The sequence below is a fragment of the Myotis yumanensis genome, unplaced genomic scaffold (assembly GCF_028538775.1).
Source record: "Myotis yumanensis isolate MYYU_CA2020_CCGP unplaced genomic scaffold, mMyoYum1.0.hap1 SCAF_10, whole genome shotgun sequence".
Classification (NCBI taxonomy): Eukaryota; Metazoa; Chordata; class Mammalia; order Chiroptera; family Vespertilionidae; genus Myotis; species Myotis yumanensis.
Window position 1 is genome coordinate 81,457,010 of NW_027223761.1, and position 14,766 is coordinate 81,471,775.

Below are 14,766 nucleotides of genomic sequence, written 5' to 3' on the forward strand. Positions count from 1 at the left end.
TATTTTTTTATTGATTTCAGAGAGGAAGGGAGAGGGAGATAGAAATATCAACGATGAGAGAGAATCATTGATTGGCTCCCACAAGCCAGAGCCCACAACCCAGGCATGTGCCCTTGACTGGAATCGAACCCATCACCCTTCAGTCCACAGGCTGACGCTCTATCCACTGAGCCAAACCAGCTAGGACCAGAACTTGTTTTTGGTTTTTTGTGTGTTTTTTTCAGGCTTAACTCACTTTATTTCTCTTGTATAAAATTATGTGGTGGCTACAGCGGGAGCCTGGGCCCTCTGCACAGAAACTCCGGTTGGGTCTTTACAAGATGGTCAGTGAATTCCTGATAGGGAGACTTGGTGAACACATTCTCTTTCCAGAGACCTGGGGTGAGATAGCTGTAGGTCTTAGAGATGGCGTCAAAGGTGGCCTTGGCGAAGTTGCCCAGGGTGGTAGTGCAGCCCCTGGCCGACGTGTAGCAGTCGTCAATACCAGCCATCGTCAGCAACTTCTTAGGCACAGAGGCCGAGACAGTGCCCGTACCCCTGGGGGCGGGGATGAGGCGCACCAGTACAGAGCCACAGCGGCCAGTCACCTTGCAAGGTACGGTGTGGGGCTTGCCGATCTTGTTTCCCCAGTAGCCTCGCCCCACAGGGACAATAGAGAGCTTGGCCAGGATAATGGCTCCACGGATGGCAGTGGCTACTTCTTTTGAGTACTTAACACCCAGACCAACATGTCCATTGTAGTCCCCAATGGCGACAAATGCCTTGAACCAGGTCCTCTGGCCAGCACGTGTCTGCTTTTGCACAGGCATGATCTTCAAGACTTCATCCTTGAGGGATGCCCCCAAGAAAAAGTCAATGATTTCAGATTCCTTGATGGGCAAGGAGAATAGGTAGATTTCTTCTAGGGATGTGATCTTCATGTCCTTGACCAGGCGGCCCAGCTTGGTGACAGGGATCCACTCCTTGTCCTTGCCTCCATGAGCTGCGTGGCCTCGGCCTCTGCCCCTACCCGGCTGCTGCCAAATCCTCCACGGAAGCCACCGCACAGTACCGGCATCATCCGCCATTTGGTCTTTCGTCGGAAAAGAAGAACAAAGCCAGAACTTGTTTTTTAACTGTAGTTCTCCAGTGAGAGAACCTGGGCTCCTTGGAGAAATGATTGATTCTATAACTGGAACAAAGGAAATAAAAGATGGGCCTGGAACATCTTGTGGTGCAAGAAAGCAAGGAAGTGCTCAAAAAACAAAAGGAAAAAATGGGTGGCAGCACTGAAGCGGTGTATCCTCAGGGCATCACAGAAGACGTGGTACTGGTTAACTAAAAAAATAAAACAAATGTTCCTGAATCCCATTCTATAAATGATTGGATGAATAGTAGGGGTGGAGGGACAAATCTTTCTTACAGGATAATTTTTTTTCTTTTGTTGAAAGTATTACAGATGTCCCCATTGACCCCTTCTAGCCCTGTTGCCCTCCCGCCCCACCCCAGTCCTTCACCATACAGAATACTTGGAAAAAAAAACAAAAACATATATATATATGTATATATATATATATATATTTTTTTTTTTTTTTATTGATTTTAGAGAGGAAGGGAGAGGGAGAAAGTGATAGAAACATCAGTGATGAGAGAGAATCATTGATCGGCTGCCTCCTGCATGCCTCACACCAGGGATCAAGCAGGCAACCTGGGCATGTGCCCTGACCAGGAATCAAACCGTGACCTGGTTCATAGGTTGACACTCAACCACTGAGCCACACTGGCTGGGCCAGAATACTTTTGATAATGGAAAAGAAAATGAAGATTAGAACACCATAGTAATAATTACAGTAGGCAAGATCTATTAATGAAATCTGAAATTGGTGGATACTTTAAGGAGGAAAAGTCTATTTGGCTAGCCTTAGAGTATTTCCCTGTAAATTAATTTTGTGATTTTAATATACGACCACATACCATTTGATACCCTTCTCTCCAGCAGGTGGAACTTTAATGTGGGCTGTGGATCTAGTGTCTTGCTCCAAACAGAGAATGTAAAAAACAAAAACAAAAAACCACCTTTATAGTGGAGAACTGTAGCAAACTCCACCTTAACCAAATAATTGATGTTAACATCACCAGTAATAAGTCATATCAGTATCATGTGCCCCCTGATAAAACAAGGGCACATCACCTCTGGTAGTCTTCCAAAAGAATCCATAACCTCATGACAAAACATCAGACAAACCCACATGGAGGGACATTCTCCAGAACACTGACCACAACGCGTCATGGTCAGGAAAGACCAAGAATCTCCCGCATTGGAAGAGGCTGGAGACATGTAGACTAAATGCAACATGATATCCTGGGCAGGCTCTGGAAACAGAAAAAGAACATTGGTGGGAAAATTAGTGAGATTTGAATAAACTTTTAGTTGATGGTATTCACCAATTTAGTTTTGACAAGTGTATCAGGCTTATTTATGTGAGATGTTAGGAGAAGCTGAGTAAAGGACATATGGAAATACTTTATTATCTTTGAATCTCTTTTGTAGAACTAAAATTATTTTGAAAATATTAAGAGAAAACTAATCGTGCTTAAAACAAATATTCAAGTTATAATCAGTACTACCCTCAAAATAGTGCCAAAATACCACCACCACAAGAATATAAACAACATAAACCAGACAGGAAGTCAAGTACTCACATACCTCAAAAATAAGTTGGGGAGGTGGTGACAGAGGGAGGGGAAAGCTATAAATTAAAAGGGATTTGAGAGCCTGACTGGCATGGCTCAGTGGTTGAGCATCAACCTATGAACCAGGAAGTCACAGTTTGATTCCCGGTTAGGGCACATGCCCAGGTTGCGGACTTGATCCCCAGTGAGGGGTGTGCAGGAGGCAGCCAATCCATGATTCTCATCATTGATGTTTCTAGCTCTCTCTCCCTCTCCCTTTCTCTCTAAATCAACGAAAATCTCTATATATAAAAGCCTAAGTGATCATTACAACAGAACGATGGTCGCTATGTTGGGCACTGACCACCAGGGGGCAAGACGCTCAACACAGGAGCTGCCGCGGTGGTCACCTACCGTGGCCGGCCAACCTCCCGCAGTCCCTCCCACCGGCAGGCTGGCCCGATTGGCCCCAATTGCCTGGCAGGCCGAGGAACCCCACCTGTGCACGAATTTATGCACCGGGCCTCTAGTATATTTTTAAAAGGGGGAAGGGGATTTAAGCGATAAATTGGGTCCTGATTTTTAAAAGTCTGTAAAACAATTTTGTAACCTTGAATTTGAATACATTATTTGTTAATATTAAAGAATTACTATTAATTTAGAGGGGAGTAGAATTGGTATTTTTGTTATATATATTTTTTAAATCTTTTAGGAGTTACATACTGAAGTATTTATACATGAAATGCTATATCAGTTTGCTTCAGAATAATCCAGGGGTGGGTGGAGCAGTAGTTTGGGGGACGACTGAAATAATACTGACAATAAGTTAGATAATTGCTGTAACTGATGACAGGTAGATACAATAAAGGTTCTTCGTGTTCTCTGTGTGTATGTTTGATATTTTCCATAATAAAAGATTTTTAAGGGTGATATTGAAAGACTTGACTGTAGATAAATTTAATACAAATATCAAAACATTAACCAGAGAAAGAAGACTCAGCAACAGACTGAGGAAACTATTTGCAGTAAATATTAAAGATGAAGCATTGATATTTTTATTATAATGTCAATAAAAAGATTCTTAAGGTACCACTAGATACATATCTCAATAAACATGACAGGAAGTGTTTAATTTTTTGTTCTCAAAAAATACAGATTAAAACAATGGGAAGAGAAAGGAGGGAGAGAGAAATATTAATACCCAGTGCCGGTGCGAGCTTGGTGAAACCAGTTCTGATATATTGCTGGAGGCAGTATAGATAGAGCCTTTTTATTAAGAATTTGGTAATATATCCAAGATCTATAAAAATTTTAATCCCCTCTGATTTAAGAATTCCTACAGTGTTAAAAATAAAATATGTGTACATTTGTTTATCACTGTAAATAAGAAGCTACTGGCAAGTCTATCAATAGATAAAAGAGCCTTTAAAAAGAAAAGGTGTCACTAGGTCAGTGATGGCGAACCTATGACACTCATTTTTTTGGTTGATTTTTCTTTGTTAAATGGCATTTAAATATATCAAATAAATATCAAAAATGTAAGTCTTTGTTTTACTATGGTTGCAAATATCAAAAAATTTCTATATGTGACACGGCACCAGAGTTAAGTTAGGGTTTTTCAAAATGCTGACACGCCGAGCTCAAAAAGTTCGCCATCAATGCACTAGGTGCATTCAGTAGGATATTGTGTGTCCTTTAAAAATTATGGTTTTGTCCTGGCCAGATGGCTTGGTTGGGGCGTCATCCCATACACCAAAGGTTGTGGGTTCAATCCCTGGTTGGAGCGCATGTTGGAGGCAGCCAATGTTCTCACGTCGATGTTTTTCTCTCCTCTGTCTACAAAATCAACTTTAATCCCCAGGTGAGAATTAAAAAGAATAAAGTAATATTATTTTTTTTAAATATCCTTAAGGGCCCTAACCAGTTTGGCTCAGTGGATAGAGCGTCAGCCTGCAGATTGAAGGGTCCCAGATTCGATTCCGGTCAAGGGCATGTACCTTGGTTGTGGGCACATCCCTAGTAGGGAGTGTGCAGGAGGCAGCTGATAGATGTTTCTCTCTCATCGATGTTTCTTTTCTTTTTTTTAATCTGTGCTGCTTTCTTTTTTTTTTAATTAAATCTTTATTGTTCAGATTATTACAGTTCTTCCTCTTTTTTCCCCCCATAGCTCCCCTCCACCCGTTCCCACCCCACCCTGTACCCTTACCCCCCCCCCCCCAATGTCCTCATCCATAGGTGTACAATTTTTGTCCAGTCTCTTCCTGCATCCCCCACACCCCTTCCCCCCGCGAGAATAGTCAGTCCACTCCCTTTCTATGCCCCTGATTCTATTATATTCACCAGTTCATACTGTTCATCAGATTATTTATTCACTTGATTTTTAGATTCACTTGTTGATAGATGTGTACTTGTTCATAATTTGTATTTTTACCTTTTTCTTCTTCTTCCTCGTCTTAAAGGATACCTTTCAGCATTTCATATAATACTGGTTTGGTGGTGATGAACTCCTTTAGCTTTTTCTTATCTGTGAAGCTCTTTATCTGACCTTCAATTCTGAATGATAGCTTTGCTGGGTAAAGTAATCTTGGTTGTAGGTTCTTGGTATTCATCACTTTGAATATTTCTTGCCCCTCCCTTCTGGCCTGCATAGTTTCTGTTGAGAAATCAGCTGACATTCATATGGGTACTCCCTTCTAGGTAACTGACTTTTTTTCTCTTGCTGCTTTTAAGATTCTCTCTTTGTCTTTTGCTCTTGGCATTTTAATGATGATGTGTCTTGGTGTGGTCCTCTTTGGATTCCTTTTGTTTGGGGTTCTCTGTGCTTCCTGGACTTGTAAGTCTATTTCTTTCACCAGGTAGGGGAAGTTTTCTGTCATTATTTCTTCAAATAGGTTTTCAATATCTTGCTCTCTCTCATCTTCTGGCACCCCTATAATTCGGATGTTGGTACGCTTGAAGTTGTCCCAGAGGATCCTGACACTATCTTCATATTTTTGGATTCTTTTTTCTTTTCGTTTTTCCGGTTGGGTGTTTTTTGCTTCTTTGTATTTCAAATCTTTGACTTGATTCTTGCAATCCTCTAGTCTGCTGTTGGAACTCTGTATAATATTCTTTATTTCAGTCAGTGTATGCTTAATTTCTAGTTGGTTCTTTATCACACCATCGAGGGTCTCACTAGATTTCTTGAGGGTCTCACTAAATTTATCGGCGGTCTCACTAGACTTATTGAGGGTCTTACTAAATTTATCGGCAGTTTCTAGAAAATTCTTGAAAAACCTTATGAGTGTGGTTTTAAACTCTATATCCAGTAGTTTGCTTTCCTCCATTTCTGTCATTTGTGACCTGTTTCTTTGTCTCCGCATATTGGCTGCTTCCCTGTGTTGATAGAGTGGCTTTCTGTGCTAGGTGTCCTAGAGGGCCCAGTGGCTCAGCCTCCCCAATTACCTGAGGTGGACACTCTTGGTGCACTCTTTGTGGGCTGTGTGCACAGTCTTATTGTAGTTAAGCCTTGATTGTTGTAGGTATCACTGGGAGGAATTGACCTCCAGGCCAATTGGCTGTGAGAATCAGCTGTGTCTACAGTGGGAGAACTTCTGTGCTGGAGACACCCTTATGGGGCAAGACTTGCTTCAGTGGGGCTTTGGTGCTCACTGAGTCTGCCCCCTGAGTATGTCCCTTATGGATCTGAGGAGTTGTAATCTGGATGGTCCCACTCTGACCACTGGGTACACTGGCTCTTGGATCTCTAAGGAGGTGCTAATTTAGCCTCTGCCTGAGGGTACCCAGCAGGAGCTACGGAGAGATCTGCAGATTCCTCTTCTTTGTTTGGGGTTTGGAGGTGCCCTGTGAAGCAATGCAAGCTGCTGTGGGGCCTTGGGCCTTCTCTTGGAAGTTCTGGGTCTCTCTGACCCAGCTGCAGTTTGTTAGGTAATTTTCAGATTGCAAAGGGCCAGGCCTTTCATATGCAAAAGCCTCTGTACACAGCTTGGGTGGGGCAGGGTCTCAGGGAATCAACAGGGCGGAGCAAACAGCTATGGCTGATCCTCAGTCCTACCCTAAGAGGCCCCTGGTCTCAGTGTCCCGGTAGTCTCAGTGTCCTGGTAATCACCGCAAGCACCTCTGAGAGAAAGCTGCCCTTGAGTTCCGACCGATGCCAGACAGTCCAATTTCTCCCCGTATGAGACTGGGTCCCCAGAGACTCGCCTAGAAATGGAGTTCAGAGCAGCCGGGAGCTTGAGACTCCCTTCCGATTGGAAAAGAAAACAGTGTCCTCAGTTGCCAGCCCTTTCCACGTGCGCCTCCGTACCTCTGCACTTTACTTCCACACCACACCTCCTCTGAGTCTCAGTGTGCTTTTCTCTTTCCTTCTAGTTGTAGAATTTCCACTCAGCCAGCCTTCCTGTGGTTCTGGATGATGTCCATTTTGTCTTTTAGTTGTATTTTTGAAGTATTTGTGCGAGGCAGCAATTTCCGGTGTTTACCTATGCCGCCATCTTGGTTTCCCCTCTCTCATCGATGTTTCTGACTCTCTTCCTCTCCCTTCTTCTCTGTAAAAAATCTATAAAATATACTTAAATACATATATATATATACACACACACACATATCTCCTTAAGGTACCACTAGGTAAGTATCTCAATAAACATGAGAGGAAATGTTTAATTTTTGTTTTCAAAAAGTACAGATTAAAACAGATTTGGAGGTCAGGGTTCAATTTCTGGTCAGGGCACATGCACAGGTTGCTGGCTCAATCCTTAGTGGGGGGTGTGCAGGCAGGCAGCCCATCGATGTTTTCTGTCATCGATGTTTCTACCTCTCTCTTCCCCTTCCTCTCTCTAATATCAATAAAATACACACATACATGTATACATATATAAATTATGGTTTTGAAAATCATATAGCTACATAGAAAAATACTTCCAGTATAAGTGCAATTCTATTGTCTGCTATTTATTGAGTGCATATGGGGTGCCAGCCAAAAGTTGGGCCCCTTTCATAGAACTCTCATCTTCACAACTCTAAAACAGAGTTACCAGCAGATGTGAAAAATAAGTCAGATACTTGCTTAAAGTCACTGGATAAGAAGCTAGGGTTTGAACAGATTTTCCTGTCCTCAACCTGTTGTGCCCAAAGGAGGTATATACATAATTATTCTACTATGTAAAGGGAGGGATGTGGTGTGAAAATACCCGAAAGTGCTATTTATTGTCTCTGGGGTGCCAGCCAAAAGTTGGGCCCCTTTAATAGGAAGTTACAATGGGTTGCAATGGGAGGATTATAGGTGTTTTGTTTTGTTTGATCTTTTATATTTCTCCAAACTTGATGCAATTACTTTTATATTTAAAAAGAAAATGTGGAATACTAGAACCTTTACAACAGCAGAGCCTCAATTTCATGACGTGCTATAAATCAGTGATGGCAAACCTTTTGAGCTCGGCGTGTCAGCATTTTGAAAAACCCTAACTTAACTCTGGTGCGGTGTCACATATAGAAATTTTTTGATATTTGCAACCATAGTAAAACAAAGACATATTTTTGATATTTATTTGATATATTTAAATGCCATTTAACAAAGAAAAATCAACCAAAAAAATGAGTTCGCGTGTCACCTCTGACACGTGTGTCATAGGTTCGCCATCACTGCTATAAATGTTCTTTTATTGGTACTGAAAGGTAGTTGGAACTATATAGAGTATATGCAGTAGAGAGTTTGCTGGGGTCCAATCCCAGCGGGTCCAGGGGTCCCCAAAGGTGTGGACGGAGTCGGCGAAGAAGGAATGGCACGGGGTCAGCGTTCAGTTGATCAGCATCCTAGCCAGGATCTCTAGCCAGGAACTCCAGCCAAGTTCTGTCTTGGATCTCCAACCAAGTTCTGGTGCCATGTTCTCTCGCTAGGTTCTCCAGCCCGGTTCTCCAGGTTCTCCAGGCAGGTTCGGTTGCCAGGTTCTTTAGCCAGGTTCTATCCAGGTTCTTTTGCCATGTTCTGTCTAGGTTCTCCAGTGAAGTTCTGTAGCCAGGTTCTGTCCAGGATCTTTTGCCATGTTCTGTCTAGGTTCTCCAGTGAAGTTCTGTAGCCAGGTTCTGTCCAGGATCTTTTGCCATGTTCTCTGGCTAGGTTCTGGTTAGGATCTGATGAGGTTCTGATGAGGAGCTGATGTGGATCTGATGGGGATCTGATGTTTATTGTCTTGTTACATTCGTATTTATACCAGCCGATTTTAATCCTGTCAATTTCTATTACAAAGGTTAGGGCGTTTCTTATCTCCATTCCAGGGAGTAAAGATTATGTAGCTTAACTACCTGCCTGGCACTTAATTAAGGGGTTGTATCCCCTCCCTAACCTCAGGGAAAAATCCCCACCTGGGGAAACAACCTTTCTTGGAGAGGTGACCTTGGTTAAAACACATGGCGCTAAAGGGAGCAAACATATTAAGAACAGTATGCTATATATGCCAGGTCCATTGAAACATATGCTGTGCAGATGTTTCTTTCCTGCAGCGATTGTGTCAAGCAGCAAGGATGGACCAGCTCCCGGCAAATTCCCCCTTTTTTATTTTTTAAATGATAGCGCATGCAAATCAGTGGCCACCTCTCAGATTGGGCTGTTTAAGACTCGGAAGAAGACTGGCAAGCAATGACAACAAGCATAGCTATAAACATAGTGGATGAAGCACACAAGGAGCCCCGTTCCTTATGAGGTTGCCGGCCTCTTCAGTCAAGAGATTTCAGCTGTCCTCAAGTTGTTGGTTTGGTTGGCCTTGTTGGTCTGGCTAGCGGGCGGCGTCACTGGCGACGGGCTTCCCGACGTGTCAGCGAGTTGAAGGGCTGCATCAAAGGGTCCATCAGGGCCGTGCTTGACGGTGGTGTCGGTGTCCAAGGAGGAGTAAGCTGTGTCCTCTGGGTCGGACGATATGGATGATACCGGGGAGGAGGAGGATGAGGAGGAGATGGAGGGTCGTGTGACATAAGGTCGGATTAGACGGTCTGGAATCCACACAGGTGATTCTGCATCCTGTGGAAACATACAAGCATCTCCTCTCCCCCAGGTTAAAAGTACATCAGGTCCCTTCCAGGCTCCTGTAAGTAAGTTTTTCCATTTGATGAAATAAGTGAGTTTCTGCTAAGTGAAAGTTTCTTTTGCTGAACATGTACATGTACCTGCTCACTAGCTCAACTTTATTCTTGCTCATCTTATCCCTTTAAGTAAAAACACTTATTGAAACAATAGTAATTTTTTAAAAATTTTATTTACACAAGATATGGATGTTAGAGAAAAGAAAAAGCTATCCCAAATCCTATCACCCTAAGGGAGAAGTTGTTTTTTAAAATACATTTTTAATTGATTTTTAGAGAGACAGGAAGGAAGAGGGATAGCGTAATAGAAACATTGATGAGAGAGGAGCATCATTGATCAGCTGCTTCCTGCCCAACCCCCACTAGGGATCGAGCCCGCCACCCAGGCATGTGCCCTGACCAGGAATCAAACCAGCAACCTCTTGGTGCCCAGGTCAATACTCAACTGCTGAGCCACACCAGCCGGGCAAGAGAAATTGTTTTAATAAATTGTCAAATTATTTCCATAAGTAACTTTGTATTTTCACCTATAGCAAGTGAATATCTCAGTTTCACCACAGTATCATCTGCCACTGTATTATCAGCAGATATACTTAAATAGTAACTCTAGCTTAATTCCTAGGGAGAGCATAATTGAAGGTAGTTTGAGAAAAAGAAACAGCATTCAGACCTTTCCCTAGAACTGGGTTAGAGACCTGTTGCCTAAAGCATCATGTAAGTTTGTTTCAGGGACAAATATAAAAATTTGAAGCACTGATGGGTAAAATCTATACATCCTTTGAAAAGTGTCTTGTGCCTTCAGAACAAAGAGAAGCATTTCAGACTAAATCACCACTGCTTATCAACTTGGATTAGACTGAAAAAGGCTTGAATCCTAGTTTACCAGTGTCTCACGTTTGGGGTTAACAGACATTTTCAAAGGCATCCAAGTAAATTATATGCTTATTGATTGGATAGATAGAAATCCAACTCGGGACAATTGGAAAGATTGAATATGGGCTGAATGTTAGATATTATGGGATTATTGTTCATTTTCTTAGATGTGATCATTTAATGGTTTTACACTTTGGAGATGCATGCTGAAATATTTAAAATCCTTCAAATGATTCAGCAAATACATATAGAGAAAACAAATATGGGAAAATGTTATTGATTATAGTTGGAAGATGTACAGATGTTCATTGTATTCAACTTTTCTGCATGTATATCTGAAATTTTCTTTTAAAAGCTTGAGGAAAGATAAATTTTTTAAAATAACATGTTAAATGTATTTTTTTTTTAAGTTTTGGTTTCAGTAAAATTCAGTTTCTTGAGCGTACCAGAATGATCAATATAGTAAGAGTGGAAGAAAGTTCCACTAGTTTATTGCCAATCAAGAGGAATCAGCTTTAGGGACAGACCACAATGAATGTTGGGCAACAGAGTAACTGGTTGGACAACTGTTCTATCTAGGCCAAGAAGTCTCACGGGGAAAGAAATGCCAGTTTCTAATTTTTCCTTCTTCAACCAGCACAACAGATTTGTCCTGGACTGTAAAGACAAAGAGCCTGATGTGCTGTTTGTGGGGGACTCCATGGTGCAGTTAATGCAGCAATACGAGGTAAAGTGCAAGTGATGGGGTGCTGTGGGCTACTGAAGTAAATGCATGCAGCAATAGCGGACTTGCATTCTGAGCTGACACCCTAGAAAAGCTCTAGCTCAGAGTGGAAGGTAGCAGAATGGTGCTCCGTGCGCTAGGCATAATGAAACTAAAAGGTGGCATTGTTTATAAGTAAACTTCTTTTTTTTTTGCCTTGGCTTCCTAGAAGCTTCACATTACATTTATTGTATTTGTCCTAGTCATGATTTTCAATTCTTATTTGTGTTTTACTATTTTCTTATTTGTATTTGCTCATTTATATTTGTCTTAGTCATGATTCTCAATTCTTACTACTTATGGTTTACCATTTTCTTATTTTATGTATTTTCTTAGTGAGCTGTTCCAAAAATAATTTTATTAAGGTTAGGCATTCTTCCAAGGGAAATTTAAAAGAGAAGAACTTTATTTCTTTTTGGCTCCAGCACTGTAAATATCTTCATCTCGTGTTTCTATTTTACCCTATTCCTTTTCAGTGGTTCTCAACCTTGGCTCACATTAGAATCACCTGGGAATCTTTTTAAAATCCTGATTTCTGGGCCTCATCCTCCGGAAATTCTGTTTCTTTGTTACTAATGTTGTGGCCCCACCCCATAACAGACAGAATTTCCAGAGGCTGAGGCCCAGAAATCAGGATTTTAAAAAGATTCCCAGGTGATTCTAATGTGCAGCCAAGGTTGAGAACCACTGCCTTAAATGATTGAATAAAGGGAAGGGAGAGTTAATTCAATTGGCAACTTAATTATAAGTATTGCTACCTCTTAAGGGGCAGCAGGTTGAGTTGAGACTGAGTGCTCCACGGAGAGCTGAGTTGTACAGTACCATCTTCCAAGTCCTTCACCGAGTAGCACACTACTTGCAGTGTGTGTGTGAATGCAGAAAATGAGATTGTTATTTCAGGTCTTGTAGCACATTGCAATTGGGGGATTTTATTTCCCACGAATTTTAGCTTAAATAAATCAAGTTTTTCTCTCTTCAGATATGGCGAGAACTTTTTTCCCCACTCCATGCACTGAATTTTGGAATTGGAGGAGATACAACAGGACATGTTTTATGGAGGCTAAAGAATGGAGAGCTGGAGAATATTAAACCTAAGGTGAAATGAAACTTATTTTTGAAAGAATATCATTAATCTTGAGTCTTTTCAGATAGTCAAATTGTCTGAAACTAGTAGTAAAAAAGTTGCTTCTTTAAAGCATTATTTCACTGTTCTTTGGTTCATGCCCCACTAAGATGAATGATTGTTATTTCTTAAGAACATTCCAAATAAACATTTAAGAAATCAGCCCTAGCCAGTTTGGCTCAGTGGATGGAGCACCGGCCTGAGGACTGAAGGGTCAATTCCTGTCAAGGACATGTACCTGGATTGCAGGCTCGATCCCCGTATGGGAGGCAACCAATTAATGTCTCTCTCACATCAGTGTTTCTCTGTGTCTCTCTTCCTCTCTTCCACTCTGTCTAAAATTCCGTGAAAAAAATATCCTTGGGTGAGGATTAACCAAAAAAAGGAAAGAAATCAGTGTACGTGCTTGAATGGTATTTGTAATTGTTACACTCTTCAGCTATAGGGAGAAAGGTGTGGCTAATGAGGTGTGCAAGTCTGTGAACCTGAGGCAGTATGTGGGGTAAGCTGCTCAGAGGTGGGCCATGGGAGCAGGGCCAAGATTCACCTCCGGAAGTGATTTGGAGCTGTTTCACCATATAAGCAAATTGGTAATCAACGCCTCCGAGATCTTCTGAAGAACAGATTTGAAGCAGATGTGAGCAAAGGTGCACCATAAATGTACCCAGTACCTTATCACATTATACACATCTTCCATGTTCTTTTCAACCTCAAAGAAAGAAGCAAAGCTGAGCCACTGATATCAGCTGCTTTAGTTTTATTTTACTCTTTGCCTCTCTAATAGGAAAACTCATCCAGGTTCCTCTCTTTTGTGATAGTGTGGAAAAGTAAGATGTATGTCTCTAGGTGATAGACATAGACCTAGAGACATTTTTTTTTTTTTAAAGAGAAAACCTTGTTAAAACTTCAGCTTCCACCCCAGTGACTTCCTTGAATGTAGCTGTGTACACTCCCTTGGGTACTTTAGTACTTCTAGTCAGGGAGACTTTGTGATACAGGTAACACATATTTTTCCCCAGATTTTTTAGATCTCATTTTATTTAAATTTTTTTGACATGCACAGGTTTTATTTTTAGACATTGAATTTGTTACCTTTTCTGTAGAGTTTCTGGACTTTAAGAGATTAGCTTCCAACTCCATGATGATGAAAGAATTCTCTTATTTTCCTTCTGGGAATTTATCCTGATATATATGAGGTGTGACTCAGTGTTTTAAGGTGATTGCTCAGTTGAAGTTACTCAGTACCATTTGAGAAGTTCCTTTATTCCTGCGTATTTACCCCTCTTTTTCTTCCCCCCTAAATTATAGGTCATTGTTGTCTGGGTAGGAACAAACAACCATGAAAATACAGCAGAAGAAGTAGCAGGTGGAATCGAGGCCATCGTACAACTTATCAACACAAGGCAGCCACAGGCCAAAATCATCGTATTGGTACGTAGTCTTTGGGTGGGTGGAGACCTTGATGCAGTTAGCTCAGGTGAGGAATCTTAGAAATGTGAGGTTCATGAATGTAAGGATCTTTAGGTGGAAGCAGGTTATGATACTACTGAGAAATGCTTTTCTGATATCTTCCATTGTCTTACCGGTCTCATCATTCCCATACCAGCTTTGGGGTCATCTTTTATCTGCTCATCCTTGTTTAGAAGTGGAAACCCTCTTTGTTGTCTCAGGTAGCCTTGTTTTTTAAAAATTGTTTAACTGTCTTCTAATAATTTTTTAAATTATATATGAGACTTGTCCTAGTCCTGAGTCTCTTTTTATTAGCCCTGAGTTTGGACTAGTTTAGATGTGCTGTGTTCTGTGTCCCTGTTAATATGTTAAAGGTGGTATAGTCATTGGATCTCTGAATTCCCTGACACGTCTGAGATTCCATCACTAAGAAAATGGGTACTTCATAGTCTTAAACTTAACAGAAAGTGCTACCCTTTTAGAGTTAAAGCAGTGAGTCTTCATGGTCTCAGAGACAAACAACCATCTGTTTCATAGATAAGTGTACCTGTAGATGTCCTTAGCCCAACTAAAAAAGTATGCTTTAACATGTGAGAACTACTATGTGCAAAGTACTGTCCTATGTCCTGCACACACCAAACTGAAAAGACATAGTACTTCTCAAGGAGCTCACAGCCTGGCGGGTGGACAGTGGTATAAAGAGAGATTTATCACACTGTATACTAATGGGAGTAAGGAGAGAATGCTGTGTTTTAGACATAAAGTTGATGTCTGAGTTTAGTTTTAAAGAATTAATTGGTCTCCAAACGGGGATCGGAAAAAAGAGAAGGCA

At 41.3% G+C, this 14,766-nt stretch overlaps 1 protein-coding gene and 1 pseudogene across 4 annotated transcripts in view; one reads left to right on the top strand and one right to left on the bottom strand.

Annotated features, from left to right (window-relative positions):
- PAFAH1B2 (platelet activating factor acetylhydrolase 1b catalytic subunit 2) overlaps nt 1-14,766 on the top strand; it is a 31,906-nt gene that overhangs the window by 10,848 nt on the left and 6,292 nt on the right. For 2 of the 4 annotated variants that reach the window (XM_070426113.1, XM_070426111.1), the window contains exons 3-6: nt 11,237-11,326; nt 12,342-12,458; nt 13,794-13,916; nt 14,092-14,155. In XM_070426113.1, coding sequence (XP_070282214.1) covers nt 11,237-11,326; nt 12,342-12,458; nt 13,794-13,916; nt 14,092-14,155 — 394 coding nt within the window. The remainder of the gene's footprint in view (nt 1-11,236; nt 11,327-12,341; nt 12,459-13,793; nt 13,917-14,091; nt 14,156-14,766) is intronic. The other 2 variants (XM_070426110.1, XM_070426109.1) reach the window with 1 other exon arrangement.
- On the bottom strand, nt 220-920 carry LOC139018322 (small ribosomal subunit protein uS5 pseudogene; annotated as a pseudogene).